This window comes from Pteronotus mesoamericanus, unplaced genomic scaffold (genome assembly GCF_021234165.1).
Source record: "Pteronotus mesoamericanus isolate MK-2021 breed Mesoamerican mustached bat unplaced genomic scaffold, CSHL_Meso_final contig_25, whole genome shotgun sequence".
In the NCBI taxonomy this organism is placed as follows: Eukaryota; Metazoa; Chordata; class Mammalia; order Chiroptera; family Mormoopidae; genus Pteronotus; species Pteronotus mesoamericanus.
In genome coordinates this window covers 16699579-16720298 of record NW_026555105.1, presented here as the reverse complement: position 1 = coordinate 16720298, position 20720 = coordinate 16699579, and the positions used below count along the sequence as shown (strand labels likewise).

General features: G+C 49.9%; 1 protein-coding gene across 1 annotated transcript; it reads left to right on the top strand.

Moving 5' to 3' along the window:
- The first annotated feature begins 2140 nt into the window (after positions 1-2140).
- On the top strand, positions 2141-18368 carry TGIF2 (TGFB induced factor homeobox 2). Its single transcript, XM_054573793.1, has 3 exons — positions 2141-2236; positions 6203-6412; positions 16452-18368. The coding sequence occupies exons 2-3, from the start codon at positions 6221-6223 to the stop codon at positions 16971-16973; spliced, it is 714 nt and encodes a 237-aa protein (XP_054429768.1). The 5' UTR covers positions 2141-2236; positions 6203-6220; the 3' UTR covers positions 16974-18368.
- Positions 18369-20720: the final 2352 nt, after the last annotated feature.

Genomic DNA, 20720 nt, shown 5'->3' with positions numbered 1-20720 from the left:
CCACACCAGCCAAGGTGAAAAACACTTTTTTAAAATGCTAAATCCTGACTCACTACCAGTCTTGTTTACCTGACAACCTTGCTCCTCTCCCTCTAGGAAGTCTGAGGAGGCACTCCTGAAACTGCTCCTCCTAGGTTATCAGCTCCTAGGCAACTCTGCTTCAGGCTAAGCAGAGAAAGGAGCCGCTTCCTTCCAATTGTCCCAGGGCACCTCAACTAGCATGAGACTGGGGAAGCACTGGCCTAGGGGGCTCCTGGTAGCCAAATTTGTAGGGCAGGTCTCTGGGTTCAAGCCCATGTCCCCAGCAGCTTCCCCAAAATGACAGTCTGGCTCTTGGGCATGATACCTGGTTCTAGGTGCCAAGGACAGAGTCACATCTCTAGGGTCACCTGGCCACGCCCCTGTTTTCACTTCCAGGCCCCACTTCCGAAGGTCCCCATCCCACACATGCTCTGTGATCCTAGTGATCAGGACTCAGTGGGTTTTGTCCTTCTTATCTGAAACTCCCCAAGCCTTGCTCTTGTTTTTCTAAGAAAGCTGTGGACCAAACACCACCTTCCCTAAGAAATTGTTTAATATTGGAACAATTAAAAAAAAAGAAATTGTTTGGGACCTCCACCCTGGGCCTTGGCTTCCCTATCTGCAAAGTGGAAAGCACTGGGTAACGGTACTGACACTTTGGGTGCTGCTGTGAGGAGAGTAAGTGCGCCATCTAGGTTTTAAGGGTTTGCAGGGAAGTTCGGCTTCAGTGAGGAGTCCAGGTGCAGCTTAACAGTAACTTAATCAGCATTTCGTATTGGCTTAGGGCCTGTTTGGAGAAAATTCAATTTTTGTTCCCAGAGTTCTCCATTGTTAAAGTGCTATTAAGACCAAAAGTCATTTCAAGGCTTCTTATTTCCAAGCTCAAGGGTCTCAGATGTCTGGGTCCAGAAGAGGAACCAGGGGCCCTCAAAGAGCCTTGCCCAATTTTATTTAGGCTGACTCTGCGCTGGGCGGGGCCAAGGACTGGGTTGAGCGGGGCAAGGGCTGAGATGGGTAGCACACAAGATCTTCCCTCTACCCCAAGGTTCTAGAAGGGTTGGTCAACAGGTATTTCATAGTAAGTGGACGTAGAGTGAGCAAAGAGAAGGGGAAAAGTGTCAGCAGGTAGGCTTGGGGAAGACCCACGGAAATGTCCTGGTGTTGGGTCAGAGGAAAAAGAAACCAGCCAGGAGTGCTGGAGCTCCTAGACAGGGGTCTACCTCCCTCAAGGGCGTCAAGGCCATGGCTTAGGCTCCGCTGTCTAGTCACCTGGGCTGAATGACACTGGTTGGCTGTGTGGCAAAAAGAACGTCTCTGAAACTCACAAGCAAACCATGGGCTGATATATAACAGCACCAACCCCATAAACCGGATTAGACGAGAAGAGACAACTCAAGTGTCTCGCTCAGCTTCTTGTGTTACAAACACTCCCGCAGAGTTAGCTGTTATATTACCTGAGGCCGCCACTAGTGTGCTAGACGTTGGGGCTACAGGCTTTGCGATGGTGTCCGAGGGAGCCTTCCACCCGACTCTAAGGCCCTTGAGTCGCATCCAGAGCCGGTCCTAACTAGCTGGGGGTAAATCCCTGGGCTAAGTGGACCTCAGTTTCCTCTCAGAGCCCTGGTTTACAGTCACACCGCCTGTGGGAGAACCTGGTGGAGAAGCGAATTTACAAACGTCGGAATTTGCATTTTCTCCTGCAAGCAGAGGCCCCCTCCCCCAGCGTGAAGCACACAGTAGGCGCTCCGGAAATGCTCTCCGAAAAGAGGTATGGGCCCCTTCCTGCCCCTAAGGGCTCAATCTCTAGTCAAGGTTCCCACCACTCCTCCATGGAGGCCATGTGGCATTCCTGAGGGTGGGGGTGGGCGCAGGAAGAAGGTGCCCTCCCGGCCCCGCCCCCTCCGGGCGCGGTGGGCGGGGCGAAGCCCTTCGCCGCCGCCGGCACGCCCCGCAGTGGGTGGGCGTAGCTCGACGCGCTCCGCACAAAGTTTGTTTTCTCCCTCAGGGTGGGTGGGGGAGGGCGAGGAGCGGGCGGGGGGTGGGGGAAGGAGAGGGGATCTGACGTCAGGCCGCGAGGTGCTTTCCAGCCGCGAGCTGTCAGGCCGAGTGTCAGGCCCGGCAGGTACGCGGCGCGCTTCCCCAGCGCCCCCTGCCCCCTGCCAGGACGCTCCGGACCGAGCTCAAGGCCGCGTGGACGGAAAAGCCGCTCGGGAAAGTTAGTTCGGGCCGTAGAAGCGGAGCAGATGGGGGCGGGGGGCGCGCGGACAACTTGGAAAGTTTTTTTCTTTGGCCGGGCGGGGGAGGGGGCGTCGTCCTGGCGCGTGCGATTGTGGGTGTGTGAGCTCTGGTGTTTGAGTCCCGACCGCAGTGTGCGGGCTGGGGCCGGCGGTGGGTGCCCCACCCCCTAGGGGAAAAATTCGCTCGGGGACCTTTTTGGGGGGACCCAGCTCTTTAGGACCCCACCACGGCAGACGGGCCGCCCCTGCCCCGACCGGGGTGAGCGCGCGGGGCGGGTTTGTTTGGTTTCAAAAGTGCACGTTGCTAACCGCCGGTCGCCCCCCCCCCCCACCGCCGCGCTCTGGCGGAGCGGGGGTGGGGGCCACTGAGAGTGACAGCTGCGGGTGGGGGCAGCGGGAAGGGCCTGGAGCTGGGAGGGCCCGGAGCCCGCGCGAGTTCCCCTTTCCTTTGAAACAAAGGAAAGTCTGTCTCTGAGGCATCTGTCACTCCCAGGCGGGCCAAGGAAGTGGGGCTCGGGGGGCCAGCGACCCGAAGAAAGTTTGTGCGCGCGGGGACCCTCGGGCACGCGGAGCGTGAGCCGAGCCCCCTACGGGGGAAGCTCTCAGTCTCCGGGGTAGGGGGCGGCCAACATGGAGTCTGGGCGCAGGGCTGGGGGGGGGCGGTGCGGAGGTGGGAGCCCAGCCCCCTCCTCTCCCCTCCCCCTCCGGGCCGAATTCGGAGCACAAAGCCGAGCGCGCAGGCTCGGCCAGCCCCGAGCCCCGAAGAGTCAGCCAGCGCCGAGCTGCGGGGGAAGGGGGTGGGAACCAAACTTTTTCCTGCCCCGGGACAGACACGTGAGTTTTCTTTCTTCCAGAGCCCCTCGCCCCACCAGATTGCGGGCCCGCGGGTGAGCTGGAGCGCCGAGTCTGATGTGGGGTTGGGGACTGAGGGGTGCAGGCGCCCCCAGCGCAGGCGGATTCCCTGCCGCCCCGGGAGCCATGTGCTCTGCCTCGGTCTGGGCCGCGGGGGAGGTTGCGCGCTTTGTGTGAACTGCTGGGAATGCAGCTCCAGTGCGCGGCCCGGGGGAGTGTCCGGCCAGGCTGGAGAGTTGTCAGAAAGTTCGTGCGGGAGTGGCTGCAGGTCGGCGTTGTGGAGTATGTAGTAGGGTGCACCGGGCGTTGTGTCGAGAGTTTGCTGCCTCAGGCCAGTTAGGGTAAGAACTGATGGCTGGTGTGATGACGTCTGGAGTTTTCCCCGTCTGAGAGATCGTGGGTGGGCGGGTCGGGTCGGTTTGGAGTTCGTGGGTGGGCTTATATCCAGGAGTTGGGCTGGTTGTGGGTACCAGTTGATCGGTGCTAGAAGTAAGATTTATTTGTAAACTCTGTGTGTGCTGTATTTGTCGGTGAAATTCGTGGGGGTTCCAGGAGCTGAGCGAGGAGTTGGTGTCAGTTATGAGTGGTTGCCTGGTATGAGTGTGCGGTGTATTTGTGGGGTATCTCACCAGATTGTAGGCGGGCTGGGTGCAGGACACTCTGGAATCCTGCAGACTGGAACTTGGATGACATCCAGGTTGGAATTTGTACATATAACCTTTAGTAAACTCACAGCCTGCCAGGGATGCGTCCCAGAGCCCAGAGCCCAACTGCCCTGGCCAACTAAACTCCAGACACCTGACCTCAGAAAGCAGTCAGGCTGTTGGTGCTCTGAGTTGTGGCACTTCTAATCAATGCCTGTCTCACCTCCAGGTGGCCTGGCTGGGAGGGTAGACCCTTCCCTCGAAAGCCTGGCCTCGCCAGCCCAGTTATCTGGGCTCTGGCCCAAGTCTAGGAAACAAAACCTGGGAAATGCCAGAGTCTGTTGGCCCAGCCTGCTCGGGAGCTGTTAAAGGCTGAGGAGGGAGGAGCCTTTAGATTCTAGCATCAGCTTGGCTTGGAACTTTTGGTTTTAAAATGTAAATCTCTTTTGCATGTGTGAACAAGAAGTTTGTCAGGGGGCTGAGCAACTGAATTCAGTTGTCTAGGGAAACATCGTTCATTTGAAGAGGGGGCACAAGCCCAGAGAGGGGATGACATTTGGCCAAAGTTACACAGCCAGGGTGGAGTAGAGGAACCAGAACCCTGCCATTCTCTTTATTGGGGTTTCTTAAAAGAGTTGATCCTGGCACCAGGCTAGGAACTACATGACAAAGGAGAATGTCTGAGAGACAACTAGCAGGGATGGCCTGACACTCTCTGCAGGGTAGACAGTAGGTGCACAGTAAATGTTACGTGGATTGCTAGTTTCCTGACCCTTGCTGGGTCTTGGAGAGACCTGGGAGGCAAGATGATATGGAGTAGGCTTATGAGAGCTAACTACCTTGGTTCAAACCCACTATGCTATGTATGCTATATCCTGGATGTGAGGGATTTTTTTTATAGCAGCTTTATTGAGATATAATTTACATACCATAGAACTTACCAATTTGAAGTGAACAAGTCAGTGGTTTTTAGTACAGTTGAAATTTAAACAACATGGGTTTAGGCTGTAGGTTCGCTTATGCATATTTTTTTTAAAAAAATAAATACCTGTACTGTTTTCCCATTTGTAGTTTGAGGTTCATGGATGCATTGACTTATTTTATATAGAGGACTTGAGCATTCACCGGTTTTGGTATCCACCAGGGGTTCCTGGAACCAATCCCCTGTTAATAGCAATGGACAACCAAATCTTGAGGGGATCAAAAATTATTTGGCAGTTTTTAAACTGTTTGTGGCTTGGCACCCCTACCCCCCACATTGTTCAAGGATGAACTGTATATTCACAACTATGCAACCGTTACCACTGTCAATTTTAGAACTTTTTTTAAAGGTTTTATTTATTTTTAGAGAGGGAAGGGAGAAAGAGAGGGAGAGAAACATCAATGTGTGGTGCTAATCTTGCGCTCCCAACTGGGGCACCTGGCCTGCAAGCCAGGCAGGCTCCCTAGATTGGGAATCAGACCAGCTACCCTTTGGTTCGCAGGCTGGTGCTCAATCCACTGAGCCATACCAGTCAGGGCAGGACATTTTTATCATCTAAAAAAACCTCCATACCTTTTAGGTATCACCCTTCTATCCACTTCCAGCCCATTCTGGGTGTTTCATTAAAATAGAATTATATAATATGTGTTCTTTGTCATGTGTTTTTTTCACTTAGTATAATATTTTCAAGATTCATCCACATTGTAGCATGGAGCAGGACTTCAGTCTTTTTATAGCCACATAATATTCCACTGTATGGCTAGACCTCATTTTATTTATTAATTCATCTGTTGATAGATGCTTTTTGCTATCATGAATGATGTTGCTATAAACATTTGTATACAAGCTTTTATGTGGACATAGGTTTTCATTTCTTTTGGGTAGATACCTAGCAGTGAAATTACTGCGTCACATGGTAACTCTGTTTAACAGGCACAGTATCATGAATGGCCTTCTTCATCTCTTTGGGCCTTGCTTTGCTCATCTATAAAATGATGATGATAGTAGTGTCTCCCTTACAAGGGCTTTATGAGGATTGAATGAGATGATAAATGGAAAGTTCTCAGTACAAAGCATGGAAAACAGACCTCCATGGAAGCTGTAATTATTTCTAGCCTGGTACTTCTTACAAATGAGCTGCCATTTACAGGAACACTTTATAAGGTATATAACTGTCTGGCCACTATGCTGTACACCTGAAACTAATACAAAATAATACTGAATGTAAACTGTAATTGAAACTTTTTTAATTAAAAAAAAAAATGAGCTGCCATTTTGTTCAGTAGTCATCTACTGAAGTAGAGGCATTTTGGACTCATCCCTACTAGCTTGCCTACCTACGCTGTGGTATGGCCTGAGACTATGAATTGCAGTTTCGTCATAGTTCTGGTGTGTCTGGAGACTAGAAAGAGAATAAATGGCAGTCCATGGTAATAATGTCCCATCCTCTTTGTCACTTGTTCCAGGCTTAGCGCCTAGACACCATGTCAGACAGTGATCTGGGTGAGGATGAAGGCCTCCTCTCCCTGGCAGGCAAGAGGAAGCGCAGAGGGAATCTGCCCAAGGAGTCAGTGAAGATCCTCCGGGACTGGCTGTACTTGCACCGTTACAATGCCTACCCCTCTGAGCAGGAGAAGCTGAGCCTTTCTGGGCAAACCAACCTATCTGTGCTGCAGGTAAGGGGGGTGGGAGCGGGAAGCAGGAGGCCTGGGTTCTGGTCCTATCCCAACCCTGTCACTGACTCACTGTGTGGCCTAAGGCTGGTCATTTCCTTCTCAGCCTCAGTTTCTTCTTTGGTCAGATGAGGACACCCACTCTCCCTGCCTTAAGGGAGGACAGTGACGAGGTCACTGCAGCTAGATTTCAAATATTTGAGAGTTCTGAAGGAAGGAGTCGTTATTAATGTCTAGGTGTCACCACTAACATTGGAGGCCGTAGGAAGTGAGAATAAATTGCACTGTGTCTGGGATTTGGCCCCCAGCCCGCCCCAGAGTGGTGCTTGGATGGTGACTTGGTTGTGGTAGAAAGCTGGTGATCTGTATTGTGGTTAAGATGGAGTTGGAACCACCATCAAGGAAAGCGCAGAAGTCAGAGATTCTGAGTTCAAAACCCATTTCTGCCACATCGAAGCTGTGGACCACATCTTGATTTCCCCATCTGTAAAGTGGGGGTTACAGTCCTGACTGAACTGTTCTGAGGGACAGATTCAGAACTGGATGTGAAAGTGCTTCGAGCACATTCAAAAGACTATGTTATGTGCCTTTTGTCAAAGTGCAAGGTATTATCTCTTTGCCTAGAGGAATTGCCTCTATGGCTGACATACTGATGTTTTGTTCTGTTTTCATGGCGCTGAGGCAGGACAGCCTGGACTGCCCCAGGTTTGTCTCTCACCTGCGGATGAAACACAGAGCAGGGCCTCAGCCTAGCAAGTGCCCACCCTATGCCTCCCTTTCCACCTCTGTCCTTTCCCAGCCCATCACTTCAATCCATAGTATGGGTTCTCCTTCCTTCTCTCACCCCACTTGAAACCTCCCAGATCTTCCCAGCTCCTGTCCCCACTCCGCGAAGTCTCATGGTGAGTATTCAGTCCTCAGAACGCCTGTCACCTGACTTACATCCTCTGGGCAGTGGCTAATTGGAGTCTGTCTACAAGGAAGGCTCTAGCGTTACAGATCCTGACTCAGAGCCCATCTTCTCCCCAAGAGGAAGCCTGGACCTTGGCCATGTCACTACCTCCTCACTGAGCCTCGTGTTTCCTCTTCTGAAAAAGGGAGGCGGCGGGATGGAGAAGCATCCAGGACTCACCATGAGCTGTGGGGCTCTGAGTGGGTGCCTCTACTCTCCTTTTCATTCTCATCTGTCCTAGATCATAGGTCTTGGACTGACCCCAGGTGTCAGATACAGTAGTGGGCACAGTGGGGTGCTTGTAAGATACAATGTACTAACAAGCACCCTGCTGTGCCCGGCTCTGTGCTGGGCAGAGTTGGGATCCCAGACAGAAAAGAGACTAATTCCTGCCTCAAGGAATATGTAGTTTGGGATGGAACAGCAGGAAAGACTTGACCACTGATGTTTGCAAAAAGTGATCACTGCTGGGACAGAAAGAAGATAACAAAGAGCCTCCCTGGAGCGTTAAAAGGCCTCCTAGAAGGGTAGACTTGAACTCACAGGCCAAAGTCTGGACCCTGGTAGCCAGTATTGTTACCCAGACAGCCTCTGGTGGTCTTCCTGCCTCCAGCCTTGTTTCTTCAGTCTAATCTCTTGAACACAAAAGTGCAGATCTGGTTGCTGCGCACACTGCACAGACCCTATTGACCTCAGGAAATAGTCCAAACTCCAAGGTACTTAGCAACCCCAGCTTTCAGTTCTTCTGTCCCCGGGGCCCTTGCGCCGCCTGGGCCTCCAGGCCTCCTCCCTTGGGTTCTTTCTAACTTTTCTGAACTCGACTCACTCCATTTGTTAGGCATTTTCTTTTGAAACCATTCTGACTCTTGCAGCCTAGGTTTCAGGCCGCTGCTATACATTCTCACCGTGCTTCACACCTGTACCCTCAAAGCAGTTGTCACTGTATTGAAATTGATTTTTGTCAGAGACACTGTTTCTCAAATCTGAGTAATGTGCCATCGCCTTTTAGAGGAAAATACTTTTGTTACCACATCACTTAAGCATGTACAAACTGAAAACTGGGTAAAGTCTTGCTTTTGCTCTTATACACAACTATAAAATAAAGTCTTCCAAAGTAAATTAATGTAAAACCAATACGATTCCATCTAACTGCATCACTGTAAAATGGGCAGTGTCTGGCTGACAGGGCTGTGGTATGGAGGAGCAGAGGCACTGAGTCTGGAGTAGAGCGTGTCTGGGTTGCCAGGGCGCCATGGCACTCCTATCATAATCCGAACAGAAACACAAAGCCGCAGCGGTTTTGTGGAGAACTAGCTGCTCCCTAGGACAGCATACCTCCAGACCCCCACGTTCGAGGATTGTATGTCTGGGGCAGGCATCAGCTGGAGACTTCTGACAAGGCCAGGCTGGATCCCGGCATCCTCTGATGGGAGGCATTCTGTGGCCACCCTGCCCTAGAGTCATGCTGACAGATAAAAAGCTGTGGGGACCACCTGGCAGTCTTAGGTGGAAACTGCTGTGAATCTTCAGCATACATACACCTCTGCTTGGAGGTCTCACCTCCACAAGCCTCACGTTCCCTGATGGGTGACTGATAACATCTCCAAGCTGGTTCCTTCCCTTCCTGAGAGTGCTCCTGGATAGCTCTTTCTCAAGCTTCTGTGATCGATCAGTCACCAATTCCTAAACAGACCCATTAAATATTTCTGGAATATGGCTTGTTTTCTATCCTGGTCCAACTCTTCAGTGCTCCTGCCAACTTAATGATGACAGCATCACCTGCCCCATCTGCGTAGCACAGGCTTCATCCGTGGCACCTCCCCTCCACATTCTGGCCTCACTGATCAATACCGCAAACCACTTGACTCCCACCCCTTGGAGCATCTGTGCCTTCCCACACCACTGGGACTGGGTCAACATTTGGACCCTTGAGTGGTCTCATTTATCACTATATCCCACGTGTTTAGCTCAGTGCCTTGTATGTGGTAGGTGCTTTGTAAATAACAGTTGAAGTGACAGAAAATGAAGATACAGTGTTGGGAATGCCAATAGGCAGGACCTCAGAAGGAAGGAAATATGGCGCATCAATACGGAAAAGTGGGCTTAAGTCCCTGGGTGCATCTGTTTTGCCTGTACTTTTAAAATTTCATTGTTTATTAAAAACATTTGCAGATACCCTCAAAAGAGAATATTTTAATCTAATGCACCCCTGGTACCAATCACCTGGCTTCAGCAAGTATCAGCATTTTGCCAAGGCCTGTTTTCCTCTCCTTGGGGACATTGCTTTTGATTGTCTCTTTTAACTGCCCATGAGCGATCTCATTAGCAAGTCAATGAGTCATTTAACTAACTGGTTTGCTGGTACTTGCCCAGGGCTAGGCAGTTGGGAGGGTGAGACCAACAACAAAAAAGTCATTTGTGAAGGATTTTCACAGGTTCCTGTGACCCCCTCGAAGCCCACTTTATTGCTGGGGTGTCTGAGCCGCGGTTTCCAGTGGGGTGGGGAAGGGGAGGGAAGCGTGGCAGGGAGGGTCAGGCCCCATCCCTTCACTCTGTGATACTGACTAGGGCTGTTCTCTGCACCAGGCCCAGTGCTCTGTGCTGGAAACACAGCGGTAGAACAGGAACTTGCCCTGCCCTGGGCTATCGGGGAGAGGACGGAAGACATCATTTAAAAGACCAATATGTGTCTGGAGGAAAGGCTTCTCTCGGGGAGCAGCATTTGAAGGGGGACTTGAAGGAATGGGGAAGTAGGGGCAGCAGTCCCTCTGGTATTGGGGAGTTGGGCAGGAAGGGAGCCTGCTGTAGAGGCTGTGGTGGCCTGCTCTGTGGCAAGGTGTGCTCTGGGCAAGGCTGATCTCCTTCCTCTGCACCAAAGCTAGCTGCCTCCCCGTTTTTCCTGCTGGTAACCTCTGTCTCCCCATGTTTTCTTCAGAGAGAGAGGAAAGAGAAGGGGAGAGAATCATCTATGTGTGAGAGAAACATCAATTAGTTGCCTCTTGCTTGCCCCTAAGTGGGGACCCAGCCCAAAACCCAGGCATGTGACCTGGCTAGAATCGAACCAGTGACCTTTTGGTTAACAGGCCGGTGCTCAATCCACTAAGCCACACCAACCAGGGCTGTCTCCTTACTTTCTCATCTCTTTGTATATTTTTTGATCTTCTCTGTAAGCTTTTTTTGCTTAAATAAAGGGGTTTGCCCACAAGGCCAGGTTAAACTGGTGGATTAAACCATGGGTTCATAAGCTTGGGTAGCAGAACTCTGGGGAACTTAACACATTCCTGACTCGCTCCTACCCCCACCAAACATATTAAACAAATGAGAAATAGCTGTCTCTTAAAATCCCCCTCCAGGTGATTGTAATACAGCCAGCGTGCTCGGATGCAGCTGGTTACAACACATGGAGGTACTATGAAGTTCGGGAAAGGTCCCTCCATACCTTCACTCCCCTCTGCTCTTTAGAGTCTACCGTTCACAGCTGAAAAGACACTGAAATGAAAGCACTTGTGTCAGATGCCCTGCTCTGATCCTCATGGCCTTCACAGCTTCTTGGTGTCCCTCCCACTCCCATTTGCCACAGTGATTCCTCCCGCGTCCTTCATCTCATTCTGTGATTAAAAAAAAAGGAAAAAAAAAATGGACAGGGCAACAGCCTTTCAGACAGAGCCTTCCTTTATGCTAGAGACAGGCTTTCAGGCAGGCACCCAGGCTGTGTTTTGCCACATCAGTCACAGAATTCACCTTGGCATTCTCCCACCACCTCCCCAAGGACCTAGAGTGGGGGCGGGCCACGTGCCCCTTTCCTGACTTAGGCATGGGTCGTGCAGCTGGAAGGGGCTACAGAAAATCCTGATAGCCTGTTATCACAGCTGGTACTGGGGACGTACACAGGCCCTCTGCCCTTCCCCAGCCCCCCTCAGCTGTGCATTTCTGTTGGATGAGAAGACAAAACAGACAGTATTCTGCCAAGTTTTCTGCAGACCAGGGTGAGTGTGTGGGAGAATATGTTGGTGGTGGGGTGTTTCTGCTGTTCTCAGGATTTTAAGCCAAAATGGGAGCTGTAGCTAGGGGCTAGATGCCCACACAGCTGCTAGGACACGCCCAGGCTCCCCTCCCCAACGCTGCTTTCTTGACAAAAACACCCATCCCTACCTGGCTTGATCCAGGTCCCTCATCTGTTTCCCCTGCACCCGGGCGTGGCCGGTGAGGTGGAGAGGTGCAGCGCTCTTCGGTAGCACAGGTAACTGAGGAGGCAGCTGCGGACTGAGGGATGGAAGTAACTGAACAAGGAGGAAAGGCTTTGGTTGACTCTCTTGAGTCCTTTTCACCTGCCTGGAAGCAGGCGGTTTGGACCAGATCCATTTGCACTTGTGACCTTGAGTAAGTTACTGAATCTCTTTGATCAGGGCCTCTGTTTTTTCAAGAGTTCAAATAAAATGGAGATCATCACAGAACCTGTCTCATTAGCTGTTGAAGATTAAATGAGTAATTAAATGGGAAATGTTCAGAACAACACCTGATATGTTTTGTTTCTACAAGTGTTTGCTTTTAGGATTATGATAATGGTTATTCCTTTGTGTGGTAAGACACAGCAAAGCAGAGTAAGAATCGCCGTGGGGCCTTGACCAGTGTGGCTCAGTTGGTTGGGAGACATCCAGAAGGCAAACGGTCCTGGTTGATACTGGTCTGGGCATGCCCGGATTGCAAGTTCCGTCCCTGGTCAGGCATGTACAAGAGGCAACTGATCCATGTTTCTCTCTCAGATCAATGTTTCTCCCTTTTCCCCCCCTGTCCTCCTCTCTCCAAAAATAAATAAAATCTTAAAAAAAAAAAAAAAAAAAAGAATAGCAGCAGAGGCCCTAAAGCCAGGAGACCTGGGTTTGAATCCTAGCTTTGTACTCAGGCTGTATGACTTTAGCAAATTCTTTCATTTTTTGAGTTCCAGTTCTCCTTTTGGTACTTTGGGGTCACTGTTCACTACCCTTACAGGCATATATGCAGATTAAACAAAATGTAAGTGAGATGGCTGACGTGATAACCTGGTATCCAGGGTACTTAGTTCCCTTCCTTCACTGAGCCCAGCTGTTCAGCTTTATCCTTGGAGATCCTTGCAACCCTAGCCAGGATTCAGCTCGCCCAGTGTCTGCTGATGCCTGCAGTTGTGTGTGTGCTCAGTAGTACTGGTTGGACAATAAAGATTAAAAGGGATGAGTTGAGAACCCCAGGGGCAGGATCTTTCCAGGCAGACCAGAGGAGGAAGAGAAGGGCGGCCCACAGGAAGGCTCTGGCTCTACCCTACCCAGGAGCTTTTCCATCCCTGCAGGGCCAGGGGCCTAGTGCTATCCTTGGATCACTTGGGGGGAATGGATGCAGCTATGGCCCGCTGGGCAAAGACCCGTGCCAACTCCAGGTACCAGTTCCTTTCATAGGTGGCTAGCCGTTCAGCTGGATATAGAGGCAGACATAGAAAGATGGTATCCTTTCCATCTTTCCAGGGCTTGCCTGGATATGGGCCAAGAAGGGTGACAGGCAGGGGTAGAACTGATTCAAGAGCCCTGAGGAGAGCTGGGCTTTGATCCATTCAGCAAATATTAGAGGAGTGTTTTGAGTAACACAGCGCATTGTGGCAGCCCAAACTTGCCAGCATCTCAGCACACAGGAGGTGAGGGACAGGGGGTTCCTGTCTTTTCTTCCTCCTACAGTAGCTGTTACGTGCTCTGTAAGTACCTGTTAATAAGCTGAGAGGAGAGGAAAGACGGGACTAGGAGCAAGACCTGGAGTGGAATTTAGGCCAAGCCACTGTTTCCAGGGGTGTCCAACCTTTTGGTGTCTCTGGACCACACTGGAAAAAGAACAGTTGTCTTGGGCCACACATTAAATATATTGTGACATGTAATCACAATAAAACCTCATAATGTTTTTAAATAAATTTACGTTTTTATGTTGGGCCACGTTCATAGCCATCCTGATGAGCTTCATGAGGCCTGTGGGCTGCAGGCTGGACACCCTGGTTGGGCCCTTGAGTCTTTTACCATGGTGTTCTGGCCTGGTGGTAGCAGCCCTGCCTGCTTTTGCCAGATCCTCAAACCAAGCCCTTTCCTGCCTCAGGACCTTGACATTTCCCTCTAAAACATTCTTCTCTCAGCTTTCTATATGGTTGGCTTTCTTATTCTTTAGGTCTCGGCCTTCTGAGACCGCTTGTCTACAGAAGTGGCTCTTTATATGCTACCCTTTTATTCCTGTCTGTTTCCTTTCTGGCACTTATTGGCAACTATTTACCGTGTTTATTCATTGCCAGTCTCCACAACTAGATGGCTGTAAACGCCACAGGGTAGAGTGCATGTCTGTCTAATTCACAAAGGGATCACCTGCACCAAGAACTGAGCCTGGCTCATAGTAAATATTCTGTGCTCAGCAGTATTAGAGCACAAAACCTTGCAAGGGAGAGCAACAGGAAAGTTAGAAGTTCTAACCTGTTTTGATGAACAAAATAAGCTGGGTTCTGAGGCCCTGTGACAGCTTGAGAGAGACTCAGAGGAGGGGCTCCTGCTCCTCCAGATCCAATGGCCCAGGCTTTTGGGGGGGGGGGTCCCTGGCTGGAGGCGGCATCCTGCCTGACTTTTCCAGGCTGAGCTGGAAGTATGTTCACAAGTAAATGGAAATTGATCGAACTCAGAGCTGATGTAACTATGAAAAGAGAATTGCGTAGATGTTCAGTGCTCAGTAAATGGCAGTTATTGGTAAACTTCTCAGTGAAAGCTCCCAGAAAGATGCCCAGATGGGCGGACACCTACTAGGCTACACCCATCATGCCCCATGCCCAGTTTCTAATGTTTCTTCTCTTGTGCTATTTTTGCAATGGTGAGAAAGTTATTAAGCAGTTTTTCTCCTTTGGTGGCCCCTCCAGTAGCAGCCAAGAGGGACAGTGACTGGAAAAAATGGTAGGAGGTTGTATTTGCCTGTTTAAGGAAAGGGTTAATGTTTCTTTGTTTTAAGAGATTTTATTTATTTTTAGAGAAAGGCGAGAAAGGGAAGGAAACATCAGTGTGTGGTTGCCTCCCATGCACCCACAACTGGGGACCTGGCCTGCAACCCAGGCATGTGCCCTGACTGCGAATTGAACAAGTGACCCTTTGGTTTTCAGGGGGGCACTCCATCAATCCACTGAGTCACACCAGCCAGGGCAGGGTTAGTGCTATAAAACGGGTTTGTTTTTATGACCTTAAACCAGCCATGCAGCTAAGAAAGTTTCCTAGTCTAATACATAACTTTTAATATAATGCTCAGGTGAGCTATTGCAGGATCTTTCTCGCTGTATCTCCAGGCCATTAGGAGTAAATGAGAAAAGAGGGTATGAGTGGTTGATCTTTTAGATGGTCGAGAAGGATGCCACGATGAGGGCCTGCTGCTCTTGGGTATGCAGAAACTATTCACACTTTTCCTGAGTAGCTCTCTCCCCTCATGGTGTCATTCATTCATGTATGAAAAGACACTGCCAGGCCCTGTACCAGCCATAGGCGAAGAGAGCGATGTTTTGAATCCATTTCCTCCGCTCAGGCCTTATCACTGATATCTTAGATCAACCAAGACTTAGAGGAGTAGCCATTCTCAGGTGGAAAAGATGGCATTTCAGAAAGAAGAAATCTGATGTGCAAAAAGGCATGGAGCTACTAAAAAAAAGGGGGGCGGGGGGAAGCACAGAGCCTTATGAAGGGCTGGTGAGCAATTTCACATGCCAAAGAATGCAAGGGCGGTTTAAGAGGAGGGTTTAACACCCAGGCTTGGGTGTCTAGACTTGAATTTGTAGGCAGTAAGAGACATGGCAGTTTTTTAGAACAGGAATAACAGCATTGCATTTTAGAAGAAGTGACAACCAGTGAAGAAGGCTGGGTTGGAGAGTTCTGAAGCTATTAAAAAGAATCCACACAGCCCTGGCTGGTGTGGGTGGCTCAGTGGATTGAGCGCTGGCTTGCAAACCAAAAGGTCACCGGTTCAATTCCCAGTCAGGGCACAAGCCTGGATTGCAGGCCACGACCCTAGTTGGGGGCATGTGAGAGGCAACCCTGATGTATCTCTCACACATCAATGTTTCCCTCTTTCTCCCTCCCTTCCACACACTCTAAAAATACCTAAGTAAAATCTCTCAGAAAAGAATCCAGACAGATGTGGGTCAGGGTGCTAGGTGTCTTGGCTTTGCAGAATAACATTTAAGAGTGAGAAATTTCATGCCTGATGCAGAGTTCAAAAAGATTGATCTAAACAGTGAAATTAAATGGGAATGGGGGTCAAGATTAAATGGCAGCTTTCTTAACAGCATGTAGGAAAAACAACTTAAGGATGCTGGTTGAATGCACATTCAGCTGGAGCCAGTGATCCTTGGAAACATCAATTTTCTCTACCTGACAATCCCGTGGTATTTCTGTGGCCTGTACCAAGACTCTGCTCTAGAAATTCAGGAGTGAATCATCCTCTGCACTGTCCCCTCTCCTCTTTCATACCACCATATCCACTGGGCAGCAGGTCCTCTCATTTTCAGTTTCCCAAATAGATCAAACATTTGTCATCTCATCACCTCCCTTAGTATAACTTGAACTACTTCTTCTCTGCTTCCACTCTGTTCTCCACATAGCAAGTTGCTCCTTTGTTTAATACCCTTAGAATAAAGAACCAAATCCCCACCATAGAGGTAACCTATAGTTACCACTCTGAGCTCCAGCCATACAGGCCTGCCTTCTGTGAGTTCCTTGTAGGCACTCTGCTTCCACCTGGTACAGGGTCTTTTGAGAGGTTCATTTTCCTCAACTGAATGTTCCTCTCCCTTCCTGCCTCTCACCTAAACTACTACTCATCCTTCAGATCTCAATTTAGGAGCCATCTCCTCAGAGAATACCACCCTGATCCCACAAAGACTAGATTGGGTCTTCCCACTATTATCTCCAGCAGCACTTCCTTCATTGGCTGAATCAGAGTTGCAATTTATATATTCAATTGTGTGTGTGTGTTGTTTGCCGCTATATTCTGGGGCCTGACATAGGTGCTTCATAGGAGATTTTGAGTGAACTGATCACAGCCTCTTAACACTCATTCCAGATATGTAACTGGTTCATCAACGCTCGGCGGCGACTTCTCCCTGACATGCTTCGGAAGGACGGCCAAGACCCCAACCAGTACACCATTTCCCGCCGTGGAGGCAAGGCCTCAGATGTGGCCCTCCCCCGTGGCAGCAGCCCCTCGGTGCTGGCTGTGTCTGTACCGGCCCCCACCAATGTGCTCTCCTTGTCTGTGTGCTCTGTGCCGCTCCACTCGGGCCAGGGGGAAAAACCAGCAGCCCCCTTCCCACAAGGGGAGCTGGAGCCCACCAAATCCCTGGTGACCCCTGGTAACACCCTCACCCTGCTGACCAGGGCCGAAGCCGGAAGCCCCACAGGTGGACTCTTCAACACACCACCACCCACACCCCCGGAGCAGGACAAGGAGGACTTCAGCAGCTTCCAGCTGCTGGTGGAGGTGGCACTACAGAGGGCTGCTGAGATGGAGCTTCAGAAGCAGCAGGACCCGTCGCCCCCATTACTGCACACTCCCATCCCCCTAGTCTCTGAAAACCCCAAGTAGGCATCTGCCAACAGGGGTGTTCAAGGCTCAAGCCAGCTGTCCTGGGTTTCTGTTTTGGTTCCCTTTCATGCAGAGGGTTTTCTTTGGATCACTGCCAAACATCAGGATCATCTCCTCTGTCCAGAGGTCTTCAGCAGGAAGACACCAGCTGGTGTCACTGCACTGTGACGGAGAGCTCTCCTCTTCTGACTCTGCCATTTCTCCAGGCCTCCTCAGGTGAGGAGTCCAAGAGCGTGGAGACGGGCATGGTGCTGCTGCTACTTCTCCAGAGAATCTGCAGGACACCTTTGTTCCAGCCTGCTTCCCTGGGCTGGGCACAGAAAACCTGCCAAGTTCAGGCCTGTGCTGGGTCCAAGTTGCTCCTGAGCCGGCCTCTCTGTTAAGCCAATTGTGGATATTCCAAGTTTATAAGTGTGAACAAAAGAAAAGAGGAACCCAGCAGATGTCACAGAACCGACTCCAGTTGAATGTTTAGGTTTTTGCTAAACTTTGTGTTCATTTTTCCCTTTTTGCTGTGGTTTGCGTTAATGGGGAAGAAGAGTGTGTTGTGTGATGGAGTCAGATGAACTGGGAATGATCCACCATTGCAACAGGTGATTGTTTTACAAGTATTTTTATTTTGGGGACCAGCTACATCTCTGCAAAATTCCAAATGGCTGTTTTATTGTTGGTTTGGTTTACTAAGAAAAGGAGGAAAAAGTGTATACAGGCTTTGGCTTTTCTGTATCAGGTGCAGAGGGGAATAAAGCCAGAGCCAGAGAAGGGCCAACAGAGAATCTGACCAAACCTTCTAGGCGTAGAGCAGAGAAGGAGGATAAAAACCAGAGAGGTGTTTTTTTTCTATTTTTGTTTTTACTGTACTTTTAGGGGGTGGGAGAAATAAGCTAGACTGAGGCAGTAGGATTTGTTTTCTTGTGGGTTTCTTTTTCCTCTTTAATATTTTCCCCTTTATTCTTGAAAGCTTTGCCCTGTGGTCTGAGTTTTGGATTCCTTTAGGAACTTGGATTAGTGGGGCCAGAATGTCAAAAGCTCCATCTACTGGCAGGTTTTCCCCCAATGGTGGCAGGAAAGAATTCCTGGAGGAAGCAGGGAAGAGCGCCCCTGGCTGCCTGCGGAACTGCCTTCAGAGGAGGCTGGGGCTGGAAGGTGTGAGGCCTGCCCCGGGAGTGTCTTGGTGTTGCACCTTTCTTCACAGTGGAGTGTCAGAGGCCCCTGCCCTGACCTTCACAGTGAAACAGATCACAGTATGTCTTATCTCCTCCCTCCCCGTTGTTTTTTTCCCTCCGTTTCATTGCCGACTGCGTTTGACAGGAATATACCCCATCTTTGTATATCCTAAGAAACACTAATCCTAGATTATTAGCCAAAATATTTTTGTTCAAATTGACATTGTCCCTGGGCCAAAAGACAGGTCAGGAGCCCCAGCCTGTAGTTTCCTTAGGTTGCCAGGTCCAGGCCCAAGGGGAAGAGTTACTGGATTGTTCGCTGCCTTGGTTAGGCCTGGCCAGGAGAAAAGGCAGAAACAGGTGTTCGATCCCAAGGGAGGCGCCCTCACTTCTGAGTGGCTCGGGCCCACCCCTTACTTTGGGAGTGAAGATTAGTATTTAAGGAGAGGTAGCTTTGCTCTGAGTGGGCAAGTTACCTAGGCTCTCTGTCTTGTCTCTCCCCCAACTCCTGTGCCCTCTCCTTGTGTGCCCGGGGGTGGGTGGGAAGGGGATAAAGAATCCTCACCCTCCCAGGGCCCAGCTGGGGAAGGATAAACATGGCAGCTTCAAGATTAGTTGACGCTGCTGTTTGCCCAGCCTCTTCCACCCTACCCATGCCTGTGAGCCCAGGACTGGTGTGACTGTTGCAAAATGCTTGTAGCAGGAGAATGAAAGTATATTGGGCTGGACTGGGACTTTTCCTTCCCACAGTGCACTGAGCAGTGAAGGTGAGGGGTGCGGGAGCCATGCTGCTGGATTCTGGTTGGCCTTCCCCCTCTTGCGCAAGATAGGGAGGCTGGGGCCGGGCAGCCTCTGCTTGGTTTGGTCTTGAGGTAAACTGGGAGGAGATTTAGCACAGTTATCCCATTGAATAATTTGAGCAGAAAACTACTGTAAATAAGTTTTGTTTTTGTCTTTTGTCAAATAAAGTTGTTTTGGGTTTTGTTTTATTTTTGTTTTCCAACCAAACAGATTGACCGACGGTGACCCTCGGCCCTGCCTGGAGATGGGGCACTGGCTGAGTTTCTTACCTGTGTTACCTCTTTTACCCTCCTCCTAGTAGCCACATGTTGAGAGGACACTCCGCACCCTTATTTCCTGGTTCTTAGCCTGGTTCCATATCCCATTCGTCACAGAGTGCAAGGGGCCAGCCCTGGACCAGTGTTCCCTGCGATTGCTAAGTGGTGAGGGGACTGGGGGAGTTGGAACTGTTTCCCTCTCCTCCGGAGAGCACTGCTGTGAGTATGAAGCCAGCGCAAAAGCAGAGATGAGGTGGATGCTCTAGTCATATCTGAAATCAGTACCACCCCTGGACTTCCCAATTATGTAAGCTAGTAAATTCCCCTTTTTAAGTTAGCTGTGGGTTGCATTTGTCATAGTGATAACTAGATGTTGTAATTGCAGGCCAAACAGTACAAAGTCTGCAGTAGTGGTGCAGTCTTGCTGTGTGCCTGGGTCTGCACTGTTAATTACATCTTAATTTTTGTACACTCTTAAGAAGTGAGATGCCCTTCTCATAGGTAAAGAAACAGGATTTCGTTGTTTGCCTGATTCTAAGTGGAGCAAGGGTATGAATTCAAGTCTGTCTCACCTGAGGGTTACCCTGAGGTCTACGCAGACTTCACTGGAACTGGTGGTGGGCAGTTCACAACCTATGGGCGTCCGGATATCTAACATGGTTTGGGCTAAGCACTAGAACTTTCTTTTACAGAACCAAATAAGGATATCAAATGTCCCACAGGTCATGCTCCTTTAGGATTTGGAGACAGCTTCCCTGCCCAAGTTCTCCAGAATAAAGAGACCTACCCGAGCCCTTCATTCACCCAGTGTTCTGGTTTTCCCACTTTCTTGTCAGAAACCCTCAAACTGGACACTTGGCCTTGGGGCTTGGCATAATAGAAACACGCTGGAAGGGCTCTTCAAAATAAGTTAAATTCTCATTTTACATCTAAGAAACTATTCCCCAAAAAAGAAGTGATTTGAGTGGTTTGATTGCCTCAGGAGAGGTGGCTTCTTACATATCCTGTTCAAAGAACTGAAACCAAGAGTCTCCCACGTTGAGATTCAAACTGATGAGCTCTGGGCAAGCAAACACTTCTATAATGAAAGCTGACAGGGGTTATAGGGGTTATGTGGCTAGGGCCCCTCTCCAATGAAGGTAGGAGTGTTATCTAAGAACATCTACCCTTCCTGTAACTCATTGCAGAAATAGCTTTCAAATGTATTTCTGTTCCCTAATCTTGAGTGCCTGTGGTATATTGTCAGACCTCATTATGCCTCTACTCTTAACAAAGGGGCCGGGATGCTGCTTCCAGTCCTTGGGTATCAATGTAAACATAGACCGTGTTCAATAGTTTAAAAAAAAAAAAGGTGGGGGCGGGGGCGGGGGCAGCGGCGTTCCTTGAGATTGGTGGTCAAGAAAGGCCTCTTCCCTTTACTATTTTTCAAAGTGGTTCAATAAGAAACTTACTCATCTCAGACCCCTGAATAGGAATCTCTAGGGTGGGAATCAGGATTCTGGATTTAAAAGGTACACTCCAGT